This window comes from Colobus angolensis, unplaced genomic scaffold (assembly GCF_000951035.1).
Source record: "Colobus angolensis palliatus isolate OR3802 unplaced genomic scaffold, Cang.pa_1.0 Scaffold592, whole genome shotgun sequence".
Classification (NCBI taxonomy): Eukaryota; Metazoa; Chordata; class Mammalia; order Primates; family Cercopithecidae; genus Colobus; species Colobus angolensis.
Genome location: NW_012119510.1, coordinates 344,629 through 360,995, shown reverse-complemented (window position 1 = coordinate 360,995; position 16,367 = coordinate 344,629). Strand labels below are relative to the sequence as shown.

The following is a 16,367-nucleotide window of genomic DNA, read 5'->3' as shown; positions in this document are numbered from 1 at the left end:
GAGGGAGAAGGTAACTCACACCAATGCACTGCCTGGATACATTCATCTACAGAAATATGTGGAAAGCTAAAATTACCACTATGAAAGGTCAAAGGACCATCTCTCCAGGAAACGGTGAAGCAGCTTGGCGGACCTGATGAAGATCATCCCAAAAAAAGCAGCACATCTACAATTATTTTACTTCTATATGTGCATATGCACATACACATGCTCACAGGCCTAAACCCAAATCTACCCATTTCCTCATCCTACATATATCTAACCCAGAGATGGACTATCTACAGTCTCCCTGATACAGGACTAAATTCACTAGAACAGTTCAAGAGTTTTCTGATGAACGCAGAAGTAATTATTCATTCTATAGAACTTTGCTAATTAATCATATTTTGCTAAGAAAAGGTGATAGCAAAAATTCCTAATCTGAGTCAAGAAAATCAGATTTTTCCATCAAGATGACAGGACAATTAAAATCACACTTTGAGGTCTAAAACGATGATTTCTTTATGACCAGGAGGGAAAAAACAAAGTGATAATTCTTAGTTACAAGGAGGAAAAGCGTAACAAAAGTGAGTAATAGCCGAATACGTCCTTTGTGTAGAATACCTGACAATCACCCAGTGTAGTGAGCATACCTTACTGACACTTGGTCTCCTATCCCATTTTTCCAGTATGCTTCCCCCTCTGTATAAACCAGTCCTCAGAATCATATTGCTAGGCTTGTAAAACGAACAAAAATTTTAGATTGGTATTGTTGCTTTTAATAGCAATAAGGGCATATCTGAATCGAAGGTCAGTAACATTGAGATCTTTTAGGGAGATATGAATCAATGTTCCAGGTGCTCGAAAAAATACACAATTTATCATCTCATAGGACACTGCTTATTCATATCTCTTCCCTGAATAAACACTATAGAAAATCAGTTGATTCAACAAAAGCTTGGGGTTAGGAGACTCAAGTTCCAATCCTAGATTTTCATTCATGTGACACCGAGCTTTGCATTCATCAATCTAAGCCTTGAGTTTCCATATGTAAAACGGGAAAGTGAAATAATTCCTCAGGTCCCTTCCAGTTCCGATAAGCTATGAACATGCCCAACTATTGAGACAAAATGTTGAATTCTATAAGGTCAGACACAGTCCCCTGGCAGAAAGCTAAAGTAATTCTTTTCATCACACTGAAAACTCTCTCATTGAATTGAGAGAAAGGTGAGCCTGTAATTCAGTGTGGACAGAGTAATACAGGACGTTTTAAGACAAGGCATGTTGTACACAAAAGGCTGTTCAAAAAACATTTCAAAAAGCTTCAATCGAGGGGGGGGGAACCAATGGAATGACACTAAATATTTTTTGTGATCCTTCACTAAAAACTGGAAGCATGACCCCGGAAGAAATCCTCATGGTTAAGGACTGCTTTAGCCAGGAGTCCTGGGTTGGAGCCAGCAGAGCAAGAGCAAAGGAACTGCCATTCCCCATATTTATCTAACTAAGTCCGCCTTATTGCACTAATGCCACTGTACAAACACCCCCAGGCCCCTGCAATTTCAAGGAGGAGGAGGAGCTAGAGGCCTGGGCAGCATTGAGAGGGATGATGGGCACATTGAGAGGGATGATGGGCAGCATTGAGAGGGATGATGGGCACATTGAGAGGGATGATGGGCGCATTGAGAGGGATGATGGGCAGCATTGAGAGGGATGATGGGCAACAGTCCCAGCAGGCAAGTGGCAGATGGCAGTAGGGGAAAGTCAAATTAATTAAAAGCCTGAAGTGGAAAAGTCTAAGTGAAAGGAAAGCAGGAAGAGAATAGTAGAAGGGGATGGACTGCAAAAGAAGGTGAAGACTGGGCATGATGGCTCACACCAGTAACCCCAGCACTTTGGGAGGCTAAGGTGAGAGGACTGCTTGAGGCCAGGAGCTCAAGACCAGGAGCTTGGCAAGACTTTGTCTCTCCAAAAAGAAAGAAAAAGCCAGGTGTGGTGCTGCACACCTGTAGTCCTAGCTACTTAGGAGGCAAAAGCAAGAGGACTGTTTGAGCCCACAAGTCCGAGGCTCCAGTGAGCATGATCACACCACTGCACTCCGGTCTGACTGACAGAGCAACATCTTGTTTGTTAAAAAAAAAAAAAAAAAAGGTGGGGTGATAAAAACCTAAAAAAAAAAAAAAAAAAAAGTATGTACAGAGTGTTTAGTACTGTGCCTGACATAAAGCAGGTATTTGATAAATCTTGAGTGAATAGAGAATGAGTAAATGAAGAAGAGAAGGTCATTCAGTCAAGACATTTTCTCACTTGAGAAAATACGCTAAGAGATAGCAATGGTGTATGACAGGATTAGGAAAAGTAGTTATGCCCAGGTGACATTCAACATTGGTAATTATGCTAATAGAAAAAAACCCATTGGAATCCCTATAGTGAAAACCAAACAGGTTGAAAAGAAGCATAAACAGGAAAAACAACATGCACTAACAATAGTCCCAGAAAAACAAAATATCTTGGGAAAAATTTTACTCTGAAGAGAAGCACAAAGCATGTTGTATATTGAAGATTTCAAAATTGTTTTCTCCCATGTCAGGAGACTCCCTAAAGTACATTTTTATCCAAGCTGGCCTAAGTTTAAGAGGAAGCACAAAAAGAGGGACAAGATAGTATACAAACTACTAAAAAATTTGGGTGGAAGCCAGGCGTGGTGGCTCACGCCTGTAATTCCAGCACTTTGGGAGGCCAAGATGGGTGGATCACCTGAGGTTGGGAGTTTGAGACCAGCTCGACCAACACAGAGAAACCTCGTCTCTACTAAAAATGCAAAATTAGCCGGGCATGGTGGCATATGCCTCTAATCCCAGCTACTCGGGAGGCTGAAGCAGGAAAATCTGCTTGAACCCAGGAGGTGGAGGTTGCAGTGAGCCGAGATCATGTCATTGCACTCCAGCCTGGGCAACAAGAGCAAAACTCCATCCCCTAAAAAGGAAAATTGGGTAGAAAAATGTCGACACTTCCATGGGAACCAGCAGAAACTCATCTTTCGGTGGTAATGCAGTTCTAATCCCATTAAGACAAAAGTCTTCAAAGTAAAGTTATATTGGACAGGTGTGGTGACTCACACCTCTAATCCCAGCACTTTGGGAGGCCAAGGTGGGCAGATCACATGAGGCCAGGAGTTTGAGGCCCATCTGGTCAACATGGCAAAACTCTATCTCTATTAAAAAACACAAAAATTAGCTGGGCTTGGTGGTGCATGACTGTAATCCCAGCTACTCGGGAGGCTGAGGCATGAGAATCACTTGAGTCTGGGAGGCGGAGGGTGCAGTGGGCCAAGATCACACCACTGCACTCTAGCCTTGGTGACAGAGTGAGACTCTGTCTCAAAATAATAATAATAAATAAAGTTATATTTTAACAAAAGGATTAACAACCAAAAACCATGCTTATTTCAAGCAATATGTAATAATAATATAATAAAAATGCAAATACAACTAAAAAGTGAGAATACTATTTGGAGTTCAAAACAGTAATGTCTGACCTATATGTAACACAACTGAAACATAAAGAATCTTGCCTCCTGAGCATCCTGTTTCCGCAAAAGTGTGGCCTCTGACGAACAATGAAAATAGAAGCTAACCTAATAATTCTAGAGTGATTTCACTTGATGAAGTGTTTTAAAGCAAGCAGATAAAAATCCAAGTGAGTGAAAACAAATCCAATTTGTAACAAAAATGTCAACAACCCGATACTTTCAAGCTGAAGTATCTTCCTGTTCCTTCACTTATTTACCTTCAAGGTTTCTGAACTAATCTTGAGATTTTTTAGAATCAAATATCTGATTTTAACACACATGTGACTGCTCTAATACATGGCTAATAATTACTAAGTAACAGAGTAACACAATTCTCTCTGGATTTGTTTCAAATGTCTTCTCCTGAAGACAGGTGACATACAATTCAGGATGTGACTGAGTTTGGGGCAGGGTTTGCAAACTGTGGTTCACAGGCCAAATTTAACTCACTGTGAATGTTGAAAAACAATCAAAATAAGACTATTTTGTGACGTGAAGATTACATAAAATTCAAATGTTGTTGTCCATAAATAAAGTTTTACTGGAACACAGCCATCCTCATTCGTTTACATACTGATTTTCTATGACTGCTTTTACACTGCAACAGCAGAGTTACGACAGTGATGACTGGGCCTGCAAAACCTAAAATATTTATTATCTGGATTTATATGAAAAAAGTTTGCTGACCGCTGGTCTAGTATGAACTAGAACAAGGAACTCAGAAATAAGAATTTAAGAGCTTGATCAACTAATTTTTATAAGCAATATTAGCCATTTAAAAATCAATTAAGAACTCTATAAAATCTTATAAAAATGGAGAAACTATATTTCAAGCTGTGATATATTTAGTAAAATGTATAATTCTATGAATGCATCTGAAGTGTTCAACTAAAGAACATCAGATCAACAACAGATAAAAGATTTGTGCCAGGCTGGGCTCTGTGGCTCACACCTGTAATCCTAGCAATTTGGGAGGTCGAGGCAGGCGAATCATGACGACAGGAGATCGAGACCATCCTGCCTAACACAGTGAAACCCCCTCTCTACTAAAAATGAAAAAAATTAGCCAGGCGTGGTGGCACACGCCTGTAGTCCCAGCTACTTGGGAGGCTGAGGCAGGAGAATCGCTTGAACCCAGAAGGCAGAGGTTGCAGTGTGCCAAGATCGTGCCACTGCACTCCAGCCTGGGGGACAAGAGCAAAACTCTGTCTCAAAAAAAAAAAAAAAAAAAGATTTGTGCCACAAAATAACATATTATTATTGAATCTGAGGGAGGAAATGGAAGTTATGTATAGGCCTTCCATATTTATCAGTAGTATTTTTCAAGAGATTCATGGACATTTAGCAAAATTACAGCAGGAACTACCTGACATGCAATTTAGGGAAATATGTATAAATCTCCACCTTTAAATGTTCATAATTGTTGTCAAGAACCACTCATTTAATCATTTGCAAGAATTGCAGAAATTATATGCAGTAAAATTAAACCAGACCATGAAGGTTATCTAAGGGTCCATCTGTTATAGCCTTCAAGTATAGAACAATGACAAATAACATAGTCATTTTTCTCCCTCCTCTTTCTTCTTTCCTTCCCCTTGCCTTTTAAATTCATCTTGCCCCTGTGTTTTGCCCTTGAATATCTGTCAATACTATCTGCATTTCGACTGAACCACATCAATGTGTAAATCCTATAATATAAGCTGATTGTGTTTTTCCCTCTAATTCTGGTACAGTGTCTAAAACAAGGCTAAGCACAAGAGCTTGACAAATGATTTTGAAAACAACATGCCCAGAAGTCGATCCTCTGTTGTGTGTTATTAACATCTCCTATAAATATTCCAAGTCTGAATTTTATATGTAGAGACAATGCCTTACAACATCTACAATGCATAACTGTCTATATGTAAAACTAATACCGTAAAGGTTTAACTTCAGTGTGAAAAAAGAAAAAAACACAAAACAAAAAAAAACCTGGGTATTTGGGTTTAAAGAAAAGATCCAAGGTGCTCCCCTACTCCATTTCCAGAAGGAATTCAGCATGGATAAAGCAATATAATTTGAAGAATATACCATAAAATAATATTACAACGAAAATATTTACAAAGCTCATTTCAGCAATCTCAAAAAGAATAAGCACATAGATTCTAGGTGACAAAAGCTGTCGCCAGTAAAAATTACAGGCTTATTTACAAAGAGTCTGTTATCCTCTTTCCAAAGGTAATTTATATAATTAAATCCAAATATGGTTACAATCAAATGTTAGTAAGACACAGTTTTACAAGGACTACTAATGCAATTTTGAAAAGAGAAAAGTGGCATTTGCCAAATCTGTCAAAAGCCTGGACAGGAGTTTGACAACTCTGCTAGCAGATCGAGGTCCTTCTGATAAAGATCTCCTAGGTTGAGGTCTTCAAGGTGTGACTATGAAATATTAAGAACTAATTAGTTAACTAACACATACTTAATGAGTGCCTACTCTGTACCCAAATACTACTCTAGGCCCTGAAGCTAAAGCAAACAAGACAAACAAAATACCCACTCACACGGAGCTCTTACAGTCTAGTGCTGGGAAAAAGTAATAATTTAACAAGGAAAAATAATAGTTGGTGCTAAGGGCTCTGCTGAGGATTACAATAACATAATAATTTAATAGATATTGTGATAATGTAATAGAGCACCTAGTTACTCTAGACTGCCTGATCAGGAAGTGCCGCTCTGAGTAGGTGATGTTTGAACTGAGTACTTAATGTTAAGACAGAGCCAGCTGGCCAGGTCTGGTGGCTCATGCCTGTAATCCCAGCATTTTGGGAGGCCGAGGCGGGCAGATCAAGAGGTCAGAAGTTTCAGACCAGCCTGGCCAACATGGTGAAACCACGTCTCTACTAAATATACAAAAATTAGCTGGGCGTGGTGGCAGGCGCCTGTAATCCCAGCTACTTGGAAGGCTGAGGCAGGAGAATCGTTTGAACAAAGGAGCTGAGATCACACCATTGCACTCCAGCCTGGGCGACAGGGCGAGACTCCATTTCAAAAAAAAAAAAAAGAAAGTCAGCCAATCAGAAGGACAGGACAGAAAGGAAAAGAAACAGCTAACGCAAAGGACTAAGACAGAATGAGTGTGGCCTACTGAGGAACAGAATGAAGGCTGGTGTGGGTGGGACAGCATAAACTATAGGGGAGTAAATAGTAGAATACCCGGTGGCCACCAGCCATGGTAAGTAATCTGAATTTCATTCTATGTGCCAGGGAAAAAGCTATTGGAGGGTTTAAGCAGGAGAGTGGCCTGATTTCTTTTAAAAAGACCTTTAGCTAGTGAGTGAGGGACAAGGTAGAAACTCTGAGCCCTGTTAGAAGCTTACTGCAGTGGCTAAGGCAACGTATACTCCAATGGAGGCAGAGAGAAGAAAAACGCAAAGAAAGATTCAGGATATGTTTTGGAGGTAGTGACAACAGGACTTGATGGATGAGACATAGGGTGAAAAAAATAAACAAATAAATCAGGATACTGCTAGGCCTTTGAGAAACTGGGTAGTTGGTGGTTTAATTTATGGAGACAGGAAAGTCTGGAGAAAAAGCAGATTTGGAGAGTAATTCAGTAGCTGGGTCTTGTTTACATTTGACATCCCTATTAAATAACTAAAGATTTAAAGAAGGCAGCCATATATATTAAGCCTTGAGCTCCAGGATCAGGTTTGAGTTACTGGCAGAAATGGTTCTCAAAGCCCAAATGGAAAAGCTGCTTATTTGTAGCTCCAAGTAACCAGTGTTCTTTAAAAGAGTAAACTTTGGAAGACTAATAGACACAATTTGATAATGATATATAAACAAAAGAGTTTCTAAATTATGAGTCTCTTTAAACCGACAACAGATTATTCCTTTAGAGATGAGATTCTTACCACTGATAATTAGAATGTGAAATATAAGCACACAGGCTCTGGTTTCAGACTGCCTGCATATGAATCACAGCTCCCCCATTTACCAATTAAATAGAGTATTGGGTAAAGTAAATTAAAAAGTATTAGGTAAATCACTTAATTTCTCAGTGTCTCAACTTCCTCATCAGTAAAGATAACAACAGTAACTACCCCTGGTGTACTTATGAAGATTAAATTAACTAGAATGTGTAAAATAATGAAAACAGTATCTGGCAGGTAGTAAGTGCTCAACAAATGCCAGCTGGTATTATTATTATTATTTTGAGACGGAGTTTTGCTGTCATTGCCTAGGCTGGAGTGCAGTGGCATGATCTCGTCTCACTGCAACCTCCGCCTCCTGGGTTCAAGCAATTCTCCTGCCTCAGCCTCCTGAGTAACTGGGATTACAGGCGCGTGCCACTAAGCCCAGCTAATTTTTTGTATTTTTAGTAGAGACAGGGTTTCCTCATGTTGGCCAGGCTTGTCTCCAACTCCTGACCTCAGTTGCCTCGGCCTCTCAAAGTGTAGGGATTATAGGCGTGAGCCACTGCGCCCGGCTGCAAGCTGGTATTATCACCTGTAGTCTCCTGGCACTGTACACAGAAGTGTCTTAACACTTCAGTTTTCTAGTTAGACGCTTGGGAAAAGATGTCATCAAAGATTCAGAATGAGTTGGGGAAGCATATGAAAGACCCTCCTTAAAAGACATGGAGGCTCAATGTTACAGACTGCTAAGAACATGCTCTTTAAAAATAAGCTATCTGTATGCCAGTTATTCCTAAATCTGCATCTCAGCCTGGATCTGGCCCTGGAGCTCCAGACTCACATACTTAGCTGCCTACTGGGTATTTGACTTGGTAATTTAATAGGTATATCATTGAAATAAAAAGGGAAAGCAATCAGTATTCTCTTCATCTTCTGTAAGCAGATGATCAAGTAACATTTTCTTTTTTCTTTTCTTTTTTTCTTTTTTTTTTTTTTGAGACAGAGTCTCACTCTGCAGCACAGGCGGGAGTGCAGTGGTGCGATCTTGGCTTGCTGCAAGCTCCGCCTCCTGGGTTCAAGTGATTCTCCTGCCTCAGCCTCCTGAGTAGCTGGGACTACAAGTGCCTACTACCACACCTGGCTAATTTTTGTCTTTTTTAGTAGAGACAGGTTTTCTCCATATTGGTCAGGTTGGTCTCAAATTCCTGGACTCAGGTGATCTGCCCACCTCAGCCTCTGAAAGTGCTGGGATGACAGGCCCTCAAGTGACATTTTGAACTGCAGAATCTCTCGGCTCTCTTCCATAAGTCACAAAATCCATGCTATAATTGACATTCTCTCAGTTTTCACCTTCACACTGAGAAAGTACCCAGACTGGTCAACTACATTAAAATCTCAGGCATTATATCTACTCATTTCAGCATTAATATTTTCAAATCATTATTCTACTGAATGTATTACTTACTATAAGTCACTTCAAACAGTTTCTGAAGGTTTACAGGGAATAAGGAAATAAATCAAATATTAGATGCCATTAGATGATTCCTGGGGTCTTATGCCTAAGGCATCCTGGGCTGCACACTCAGCACTGCGACTCCCAGCTGCCTTATGTTGGGTCATGACTCCAATTGCCACCAATTGAGTGACTAGACATCCCCTAAGGACCAGGAGAGTCCCTGCAAAATTCTAAATTCATAGCCTTCCACTCACAAAAGTTTCTAGATTGGATGAGAAATTATATGTCTACCTACATACTCTGTAGCAGGTAACATGCATATACACGCACATTTATTCTGCTAACATCCACCAAACACCAATTAAGTGCCAGGACCCATGGTGAGCTCCAGTGCAATGCAGGACTCTAGCACAAAAATGACAGGTTTTAAAGAGCCATAAAAACTTTGTGTTACATACCACATCTAAGAAGACAAGGGAACAGCCAACAACTAGTACAGTTCCTTAGACAGACAACAATCAGACAGCTACATTAGATGTTATAAACCATGTATAACCAACAAGTATTTGTAAGTGACTGAAATGTTCCACTGCCTTGCTACCATGGATGTGAAGTGGGAACATGTGATAGCGAAAGATTTTTTTTTTATAGGCTGGTAGCATAATCCACAATAGGAATAAAAGCACCAATACAACTATCTTTCCTTTCTCTGATTTAACGTATTATTTCTCCTTCGACTTTCGAAACAAAACATAATTGACATATTTTAGGCTGAAATAACAATTGAATACATCTGACATCCCTGTTAAATAACTTAAGACTTCAAGAAGGCAGCCAGGTAAGTAAGCCTTGTGCTCTAGGATCAAGGCTAGATCCCATCAACATAAGAAGAATCAGGAAATCTGAAATGGTTCAGCTGTGATTTCTTTTGAATTAGAAACAGTGTACAGATTACAATTAGGCAAATTGCCAGTGAATAATCAGGGAGATTTCAAACAAATGTACACACTTACTTTGCTTAGGAGCAGCAAACAAAGCAAAGGCCTCTGATAAATTTAATGTCAGCAATTTTCAAAGCTTAGTCTTGGCTGGGTGCGGCGGTTCACACCTGTAACCCCAGCACTCTGGGAGGCCAATGCGGGCAGATCACTTCAGGTTAGGAGTTCGAGACCAGCCTGGCCAACATGGTGAAACCCCGTCTCTACTAAAAACACAAAAATTAGCCAGGCATGATGGCAGACTCCTGTAATCCCAGCTACTCGGGAGGCTGAGGCAGGAGAACTGCGTGAACCCAGGAGGTGGAGGTTGCAGTGAGCTGAGATCACGCCATTGCACTCCAGCCTGGGGGACAAGAGCGAGACTTTGTGTCAAGAAGGAAAAAAAAAAGCTTAGTCTTATGGCTAGAAGGAATTTAAGAAGTAGAGTAATCTTAGGCACTCCAACACATTGTCTTCATGGGAATTCTGGCAATTTAGATGAAGGAGGCTGTAGCAATTTAAAGTTTTACTAGATTCAGTGTTTAAAACTGTTGGTTGGTAAAACCCTAAAAAAGATGATCTTTAAGGGCTCTTTACAGATTATGATACAAAGGCCCAGAGAAGTCACATAGTAGTAGTGGGAAAAGCATGACTTTCAAAATCAATCACACTTAACTCTTCCCAGACCTCTTCTTCAATGTGTGTTCCTAAGAACACGACTTAACTTTTTTCTGTTTCTCCACCTATACAAATGAAGAGAATACTTACCTTTTAGGGATGTTATGAAGGCTAAATCAATTCATATTTATGAAGACATTTGTCACATAATAGATACTCAATACATGTTGATTGCCTTTCTTCCAAGGGATGAATAACTTGAAAGTCACACAGCTAGTGAGGACTAGAACCAAGAATTGAGATTCCCTTTACCACTCAAACAGAATTCAACTATTTCTTAAATGGCCACTATTCGTCTTCAGTCATATCATAAAATAGAGCTTTTTAACACCTGAGTTGGGAGGGGTAGTTACTAAAGTAAATGTGGAACACCACAGGGCTGCAAAAGAGTCACAAAGTTTAATCAAGGAAATATTGTATTGGCTACCTTTCTAAAAATGACATCTGCTTAGTTTGTACCTGAAGGCTTGACCTTCCGCAAACAATGCAACAACTAAAGTTGGTTATTTTTAATGGATATTTCACAACTAGTATTTCAAGACTGTTTGCAGCAAATAGGTATCAAGTGTCTAACATGTGCAGGGTCCTGTGGATGACAGAAGTATGAATCCAACTTTGGACCTGTCTTCTCTTGTAGAGAAGAGAGACAGACCTTGAGGAGTGATAAAAACCAACCCACCAACCAATAATTGCATGGTAGGTGTGATGGAACTTAAAAAGTTCAAGGCCAGCCTGACATGGGGGGTTACTTAATGCTACTCTACTTGGGGATAAAATGCCCAGTGCATCAAGAGTGGGTAAACATAGAAAAGCATAGCAGAAACTATTCAAATTGTGTTAATTGAATTCTAGTATCGTTTCTCAAAGGAGTTAGCTTTGTGAACTTGTCAAGTTACTTGACATCTTTAGGTTATGTTTCTCATCTGTAAAATAAGTGAGTTCAAATGATGATCTCTATTTAAGGCTCCTTCCAGTTCTAATATTCCAAATTACATGATAATGATCATGACCACAAGAAATACAGTAACTTATATTTACCGCACAACTATTATATGTCAAGCACCGTGCTAAAGCGCATTACTGTACTATCTTCACTTAATGTTCACAACTTTATGAAGCGGACATTATTGTTATCATTATTTTACACATGAGAAAAAGGAGGCTAAACAGTATCAGAATACTGCAGTCGTCATTTGAATGGAAGCAGTCTGAAGCAGTAACCCCTGCTTCTGACCTCAGTCCGAAGGGTAACCCTGAATTGAAGCAGTTCATGGGTCACCCTTACCCATCACACAAAGTTGCTTCTCGTCACAAAAACTGTCTTATCCATTCTCAAGAAATAATGAAAAGAGAAAGCTTGGGAAAGGATCTTTCCTGGCTGGCAGACAGCTCTGAGTTAATGTCACGTTGTCTGTTTCACGTGTTAAAAAGTCTCTTGCACCACTTTCCCCGAGATGCTTGCGCGCTCCCACGGCTGTGCGCGCCCCTGTCGGGCTGACACAGCAACCGCCAGAAGCGATCAAGGCTGAGGCGCACGGAAGGGCTCCGGGAGAGGCCCCGTAGGAGCGCGGGCACAGAGTGGGTACCTGGGCTGCTGTCTGCTCCAGTTGGCTGGTTCTCCCACCACTCGTCTCCGAGATCGTCTGCCATCTCAGCTCAGGACTCGACGTGGGCTGAACACCGAGGGAGGCGGCCAGCTGCAGAGTATCACGCTGTCTCAAAGCCAGTTCTGTCGGCGTAGCTACACGCGGAGCCCCGGCTAGACACTGTCGCCTCCGCCCCGCGGCGATGACGTCACACCTCCGCCCCGCCTCTCCGGCAGCTACTTCCAGATTCGTCGCAGTTTCCACACAGGCGCCGACAGGCAGAAGCAGTTTGGAAACGCAAAATAAATCTCCCCAAAGCTTAAAGACAAAAAGGAACATAAGACGAAAGGAACTGTCATCGTTTTTGAAAAATGTATTTAAAGAATTTTTGTTTAGGTGTTATGTTTCCCGATAAGATTGCGTCGAAAGTGTGAGACCCGATGCGAAGACGATTTTTCTCCGCTCAGTTTCAAAGAACTTGGGCCGCGGGAGAAGACACAAACACGTGCGTGTGTTTTCGCTTGTGCGTCAGTGTTTCAGAGTTTATGTGTTTGTACACTTTGCTCTTAGAAAACATGCACAAGGATCCATGATCATGAATGTCTGGCCTTTGTAGTAAATGTAGTTCTGCTATTTATGCAATATGAGTAAAGAAAATGTAATTGGTCTGGAAAGGCTCCCCCACAGTAAGACGCAAGTGGCCAAAGACCTGAAAGTTGTTTTGCCCATACTCCCTCGGTTGTGTATCCCACCCCCTGTTTGGGAAACGAAGTAATAAGGGAGTCCATTGCTTCGTAACTGTAGGTAAGAGACCAACAGTGCCTCTTGTCCCATTCCCAACGTGAAGTGGCAGGGAGGGACTAGGAAAACGCGCTGGGCATCAAGTGTTGGAGCTACCTGTGAAGTAATTGTGGACGGTATTTTTCAGGACGTCAAACACAGAGGTAAAAATTATACAAAATGTATTGAAAGCACGCAACGTGCCTGGTACTATGCATGGAATAGTAAGATGAGTCCATTCAGATGTCACCCTACAGTAGTGGAAGTGTAATGTGTAAGAATAAAGGGCTAGACTTCTAATAGGATACATCCTCAGAAATGACAAGACAGGGAAACTTAATCTGATGAGGACGGGAGTAGCTGTATGTGGAAGATTAACCTGTGTGCACCCAACTCATAGGTGTTTTATAAATGCATTGCTGCCTAGACTTTGTCAGCACACTCTAAATGCCCCCAAAGGGAAGATATTATGTATAAATATGGCAAATGTAAAATAATCTATAAAGATCAAAAGCAATGTGACTTTTGTGAAGAAATGTAGATGACAGGAGATTTGCGTGATTAATAGACTATTGAAAAAGAAAGGTAAGAAATGCCAGTTTGGAGGAGGAAGTGCTATGGCTAATAAATATAAAAATATGTTCAGTCTGATTATTAATCTGAGAAATACAAAAAACACCACAGCGAGACAGTTTTTCAGGCAATAAATCACAAAATTAAGAAGTGTGGGCCGGGCACGGTGGCTCACGCCTGTAATTCCAGCACTTGGGGAGGCCAAGGCGGGTGGATCACCTGAGGTCGGGAGTTCCAGACCAGCCTGGCCAAAATGGAGAAACCCATCCCTACTGAAAATACAAAAATTAGCCGGGCGTGGTGGCGGGCGCCTGTAATCCTAGCTACTTGAGAGACTGAGGCAGGAGAATCGCTTAAACCCGAGAAGTGGAGGTTGCAGTGAGCCGAGATGGTGCCATTGCACTCCAGCCTGGCTGACAAAAGCGAAACTCCATCTCAAAAAAAAAAAAAAAGAAGTCTGGCAATACCAAATTATGGAACATTTATGCATCAATGGGCACTGATGCCTGTACCATGAACTATGAATGGTCTTACATTACATTCCATCTCGCCTCAGCCTCCCGAGTAGCTGAGACTACAGGCACATGCCACCATGCTTGGTTATTTTGTTGTTCTTTTTGTTTTTTTGTGGAGACGATGTTTCATTTTGCTGCCCAGGCTGGTCTTAAACACCTGGCTTCAAGCAGTCCGCCCACTCCAGCCTCCCAAAGTGTTGGTATTAGAGGCCTAAGCCACTGTGTTCAGCCATTTTTTACATTTTTAAAGCATTGTAAGAAACAGAACAAAACAACCAAAAAAAAAAAAGGTAAAGAAACATATGCAGCAGAGACTGTAGCCCTCATATGTGTACTATTTATTATTTATTCCCTCATGAATTTGCTCTAACTTTACAGAAATAAATTTACTGACCCCAGATTATATTGCATAGCCAACCTAAGTTGTAGCATTCATTTCTGTTCTATTTGTTATTAGTGAATTGGTTGTTAGTGAATAGGCATCCTGGTTTATAAATCAGTGTGTTGTAAAACCATACTCTCCAGTATCTGATCATATCATCTAACACAGGGAAGCTCAGGCTGAAATAACTATTAGGTCTTTTTCTGCTCCCTCTTACTGTTCAGTATCTGAATGAGTATTATTCGAGTTTAAAGGAGGAAGCATTCATTTCCCAGTGGGGTGAACTGGGAGGTAGCACTTGACCATGGATGTCTGTGGGGAAAAATGGATAGGGTAAATAATAGTTCCTTGGCAGAAAGATTGGAATGTTGCTTTGAATAACTTATTAAACTTTACTGGGCCTTTCTTTGTGACTCTGTAAAATAAAGGGGAGAGATTTCATGATTCCTGTGGTCTCTTCCAACTCCACGTCTTGATCTTGAGTATCAGACCAAGAATTCTGGATTTTTATCATTGTTATTAGAGGCAAAGGACATTCTGGAAGTGTTGTTTTAGGAAAGCTAAATTGGTATTACTGTGCAGGATGGATAATGGATTTGAGCAGAGCTTCCCACCTACCTGGCATGGGTGGGCCGGAGACAGACCCTGCAGCCTTTGGAGGAAGCAGTGACCTTGGGGCAGTTGCCTCAGGTTGAGGGGACCATCATCTTCACCCTAGTGTTGTACAAATACCACCATTTTCTATGGATGCCATGATGTGAAAGGTTGGCAAGAACTGAATTAGTAAGAGAGCGATAAAGTTTGAAGGCTGTTTTGCGAATGTTCACCACACAATGGAAAGGTCTTAATCAGTACAGAGGTTCTTAGTCAATAAGCCCAGCCTATAAGTGTACTTCATAACGTATTCAAACTTTTGCATCATGTAGACAATAATGGTAGTAACAATAACAACAATAGCATGTTCTAGGTACCTCTCTATGCCTTTTAGATTGTAATTCATCTAATCATAACTCTATGAGATACTGTGCTGGGACTAGGGTGAGGCAAGCAGAGGCCCAGGACACCAGATTTAAGGAGGCAGTTACTCTCAGGCTGACACTGACACCAACCTGAGAATGCTTGTCTTACTTGAGTCCTGGTGCTGGTCCCTTTACTGAAGGCCACAGCTCTGGTTCAGCAGCTCTCCTCAATTCTTTCTTCTGAGTCTAGTAACCACTTACTGCCTTTGCCTCTTCAGACTTAGGAGTGGTAACTGCTCCCCACCATTACTAGTCCTGGGGTTCTACACCATGTTTCATTTCCCTAACCTTGCCTCATGTTCAGAAATACTCCCCTTACTAAATTCTTTTTAGTTTTCCAACTTAAATGGGTCATCTTTTGCATGGTAGGACCCCAACTGATAAAATCACTGCCTACTTAGGATTCCCCTCAAAGCAGAGCCTGTGACAAAGGCTTGGGTGCAAGTAGTTTATTTGGGAGGTGATCCCTGGATGCAGGAATAAAGGCAGAGAGAATGAGACAAGGAAGGAGGATTGATATTAAACTGGTTTTGATATAGACAATAGCTGGCTCTTTATCCTGTTGGAGACCCTCTGAAAAAAATAGGATGTACCCCAGAATTAGCCTCACAAAGTGATACAGGAGTTAAGAAGAAATTACTTAGACAGATAGTAAGGGTATGGGAGTCCTCAGTAAGGCTTTTCTTTTTAATGAAAAGCAGCCCCAAATCATTTTCTAACAAAGAGCAGCCTGCAAGCTGGGAGCTTGCACGAATTAATGCTGGCAGGAACTAAGGATTAGACATGTTCAAATGGCGCCTCCATCTTCCCTTCTCTACCAACCACGTGTACTGCAAGGAGCAGACAAGATGGCACTGATCAACTGGAAATCCCATTTGCGTAATAAGATTAGGGTGGAGTGACCGGCCTTCCCCGTGTGCTATGTAAACATCATAGCCGGTCAAACCAATCT

At 41.1% G+C, this 16,367-nt stretch overlaps 1 protein-coding gene across 1 annotated transcript in view; it reads right to left on the bottom strand.

The window, feature by feature from the left end:
* CMSS1 (cms1 ribosomal small subunit homolog (yeast)) overlaps positions 1-12,464 on the bottom strand; it is a 372,024-nt gene extending 359,560 nt beyond the window's left edge. Inside the window, exon 1 of the mRNA XM_011962503.1 lies at positions 12,147-12,464. Coding sequence (XP_011817893.1) covers positions 12,147-12,210 — 64 coding nt within the window. The 5' untranslated portion in view covers positions 12,211-12,464. The remainder of the gene's footprint in view (positions 1-12,146) is intronic.
* Positions 12,465-16,367: the final 3,903 nt, after the last annotated feature.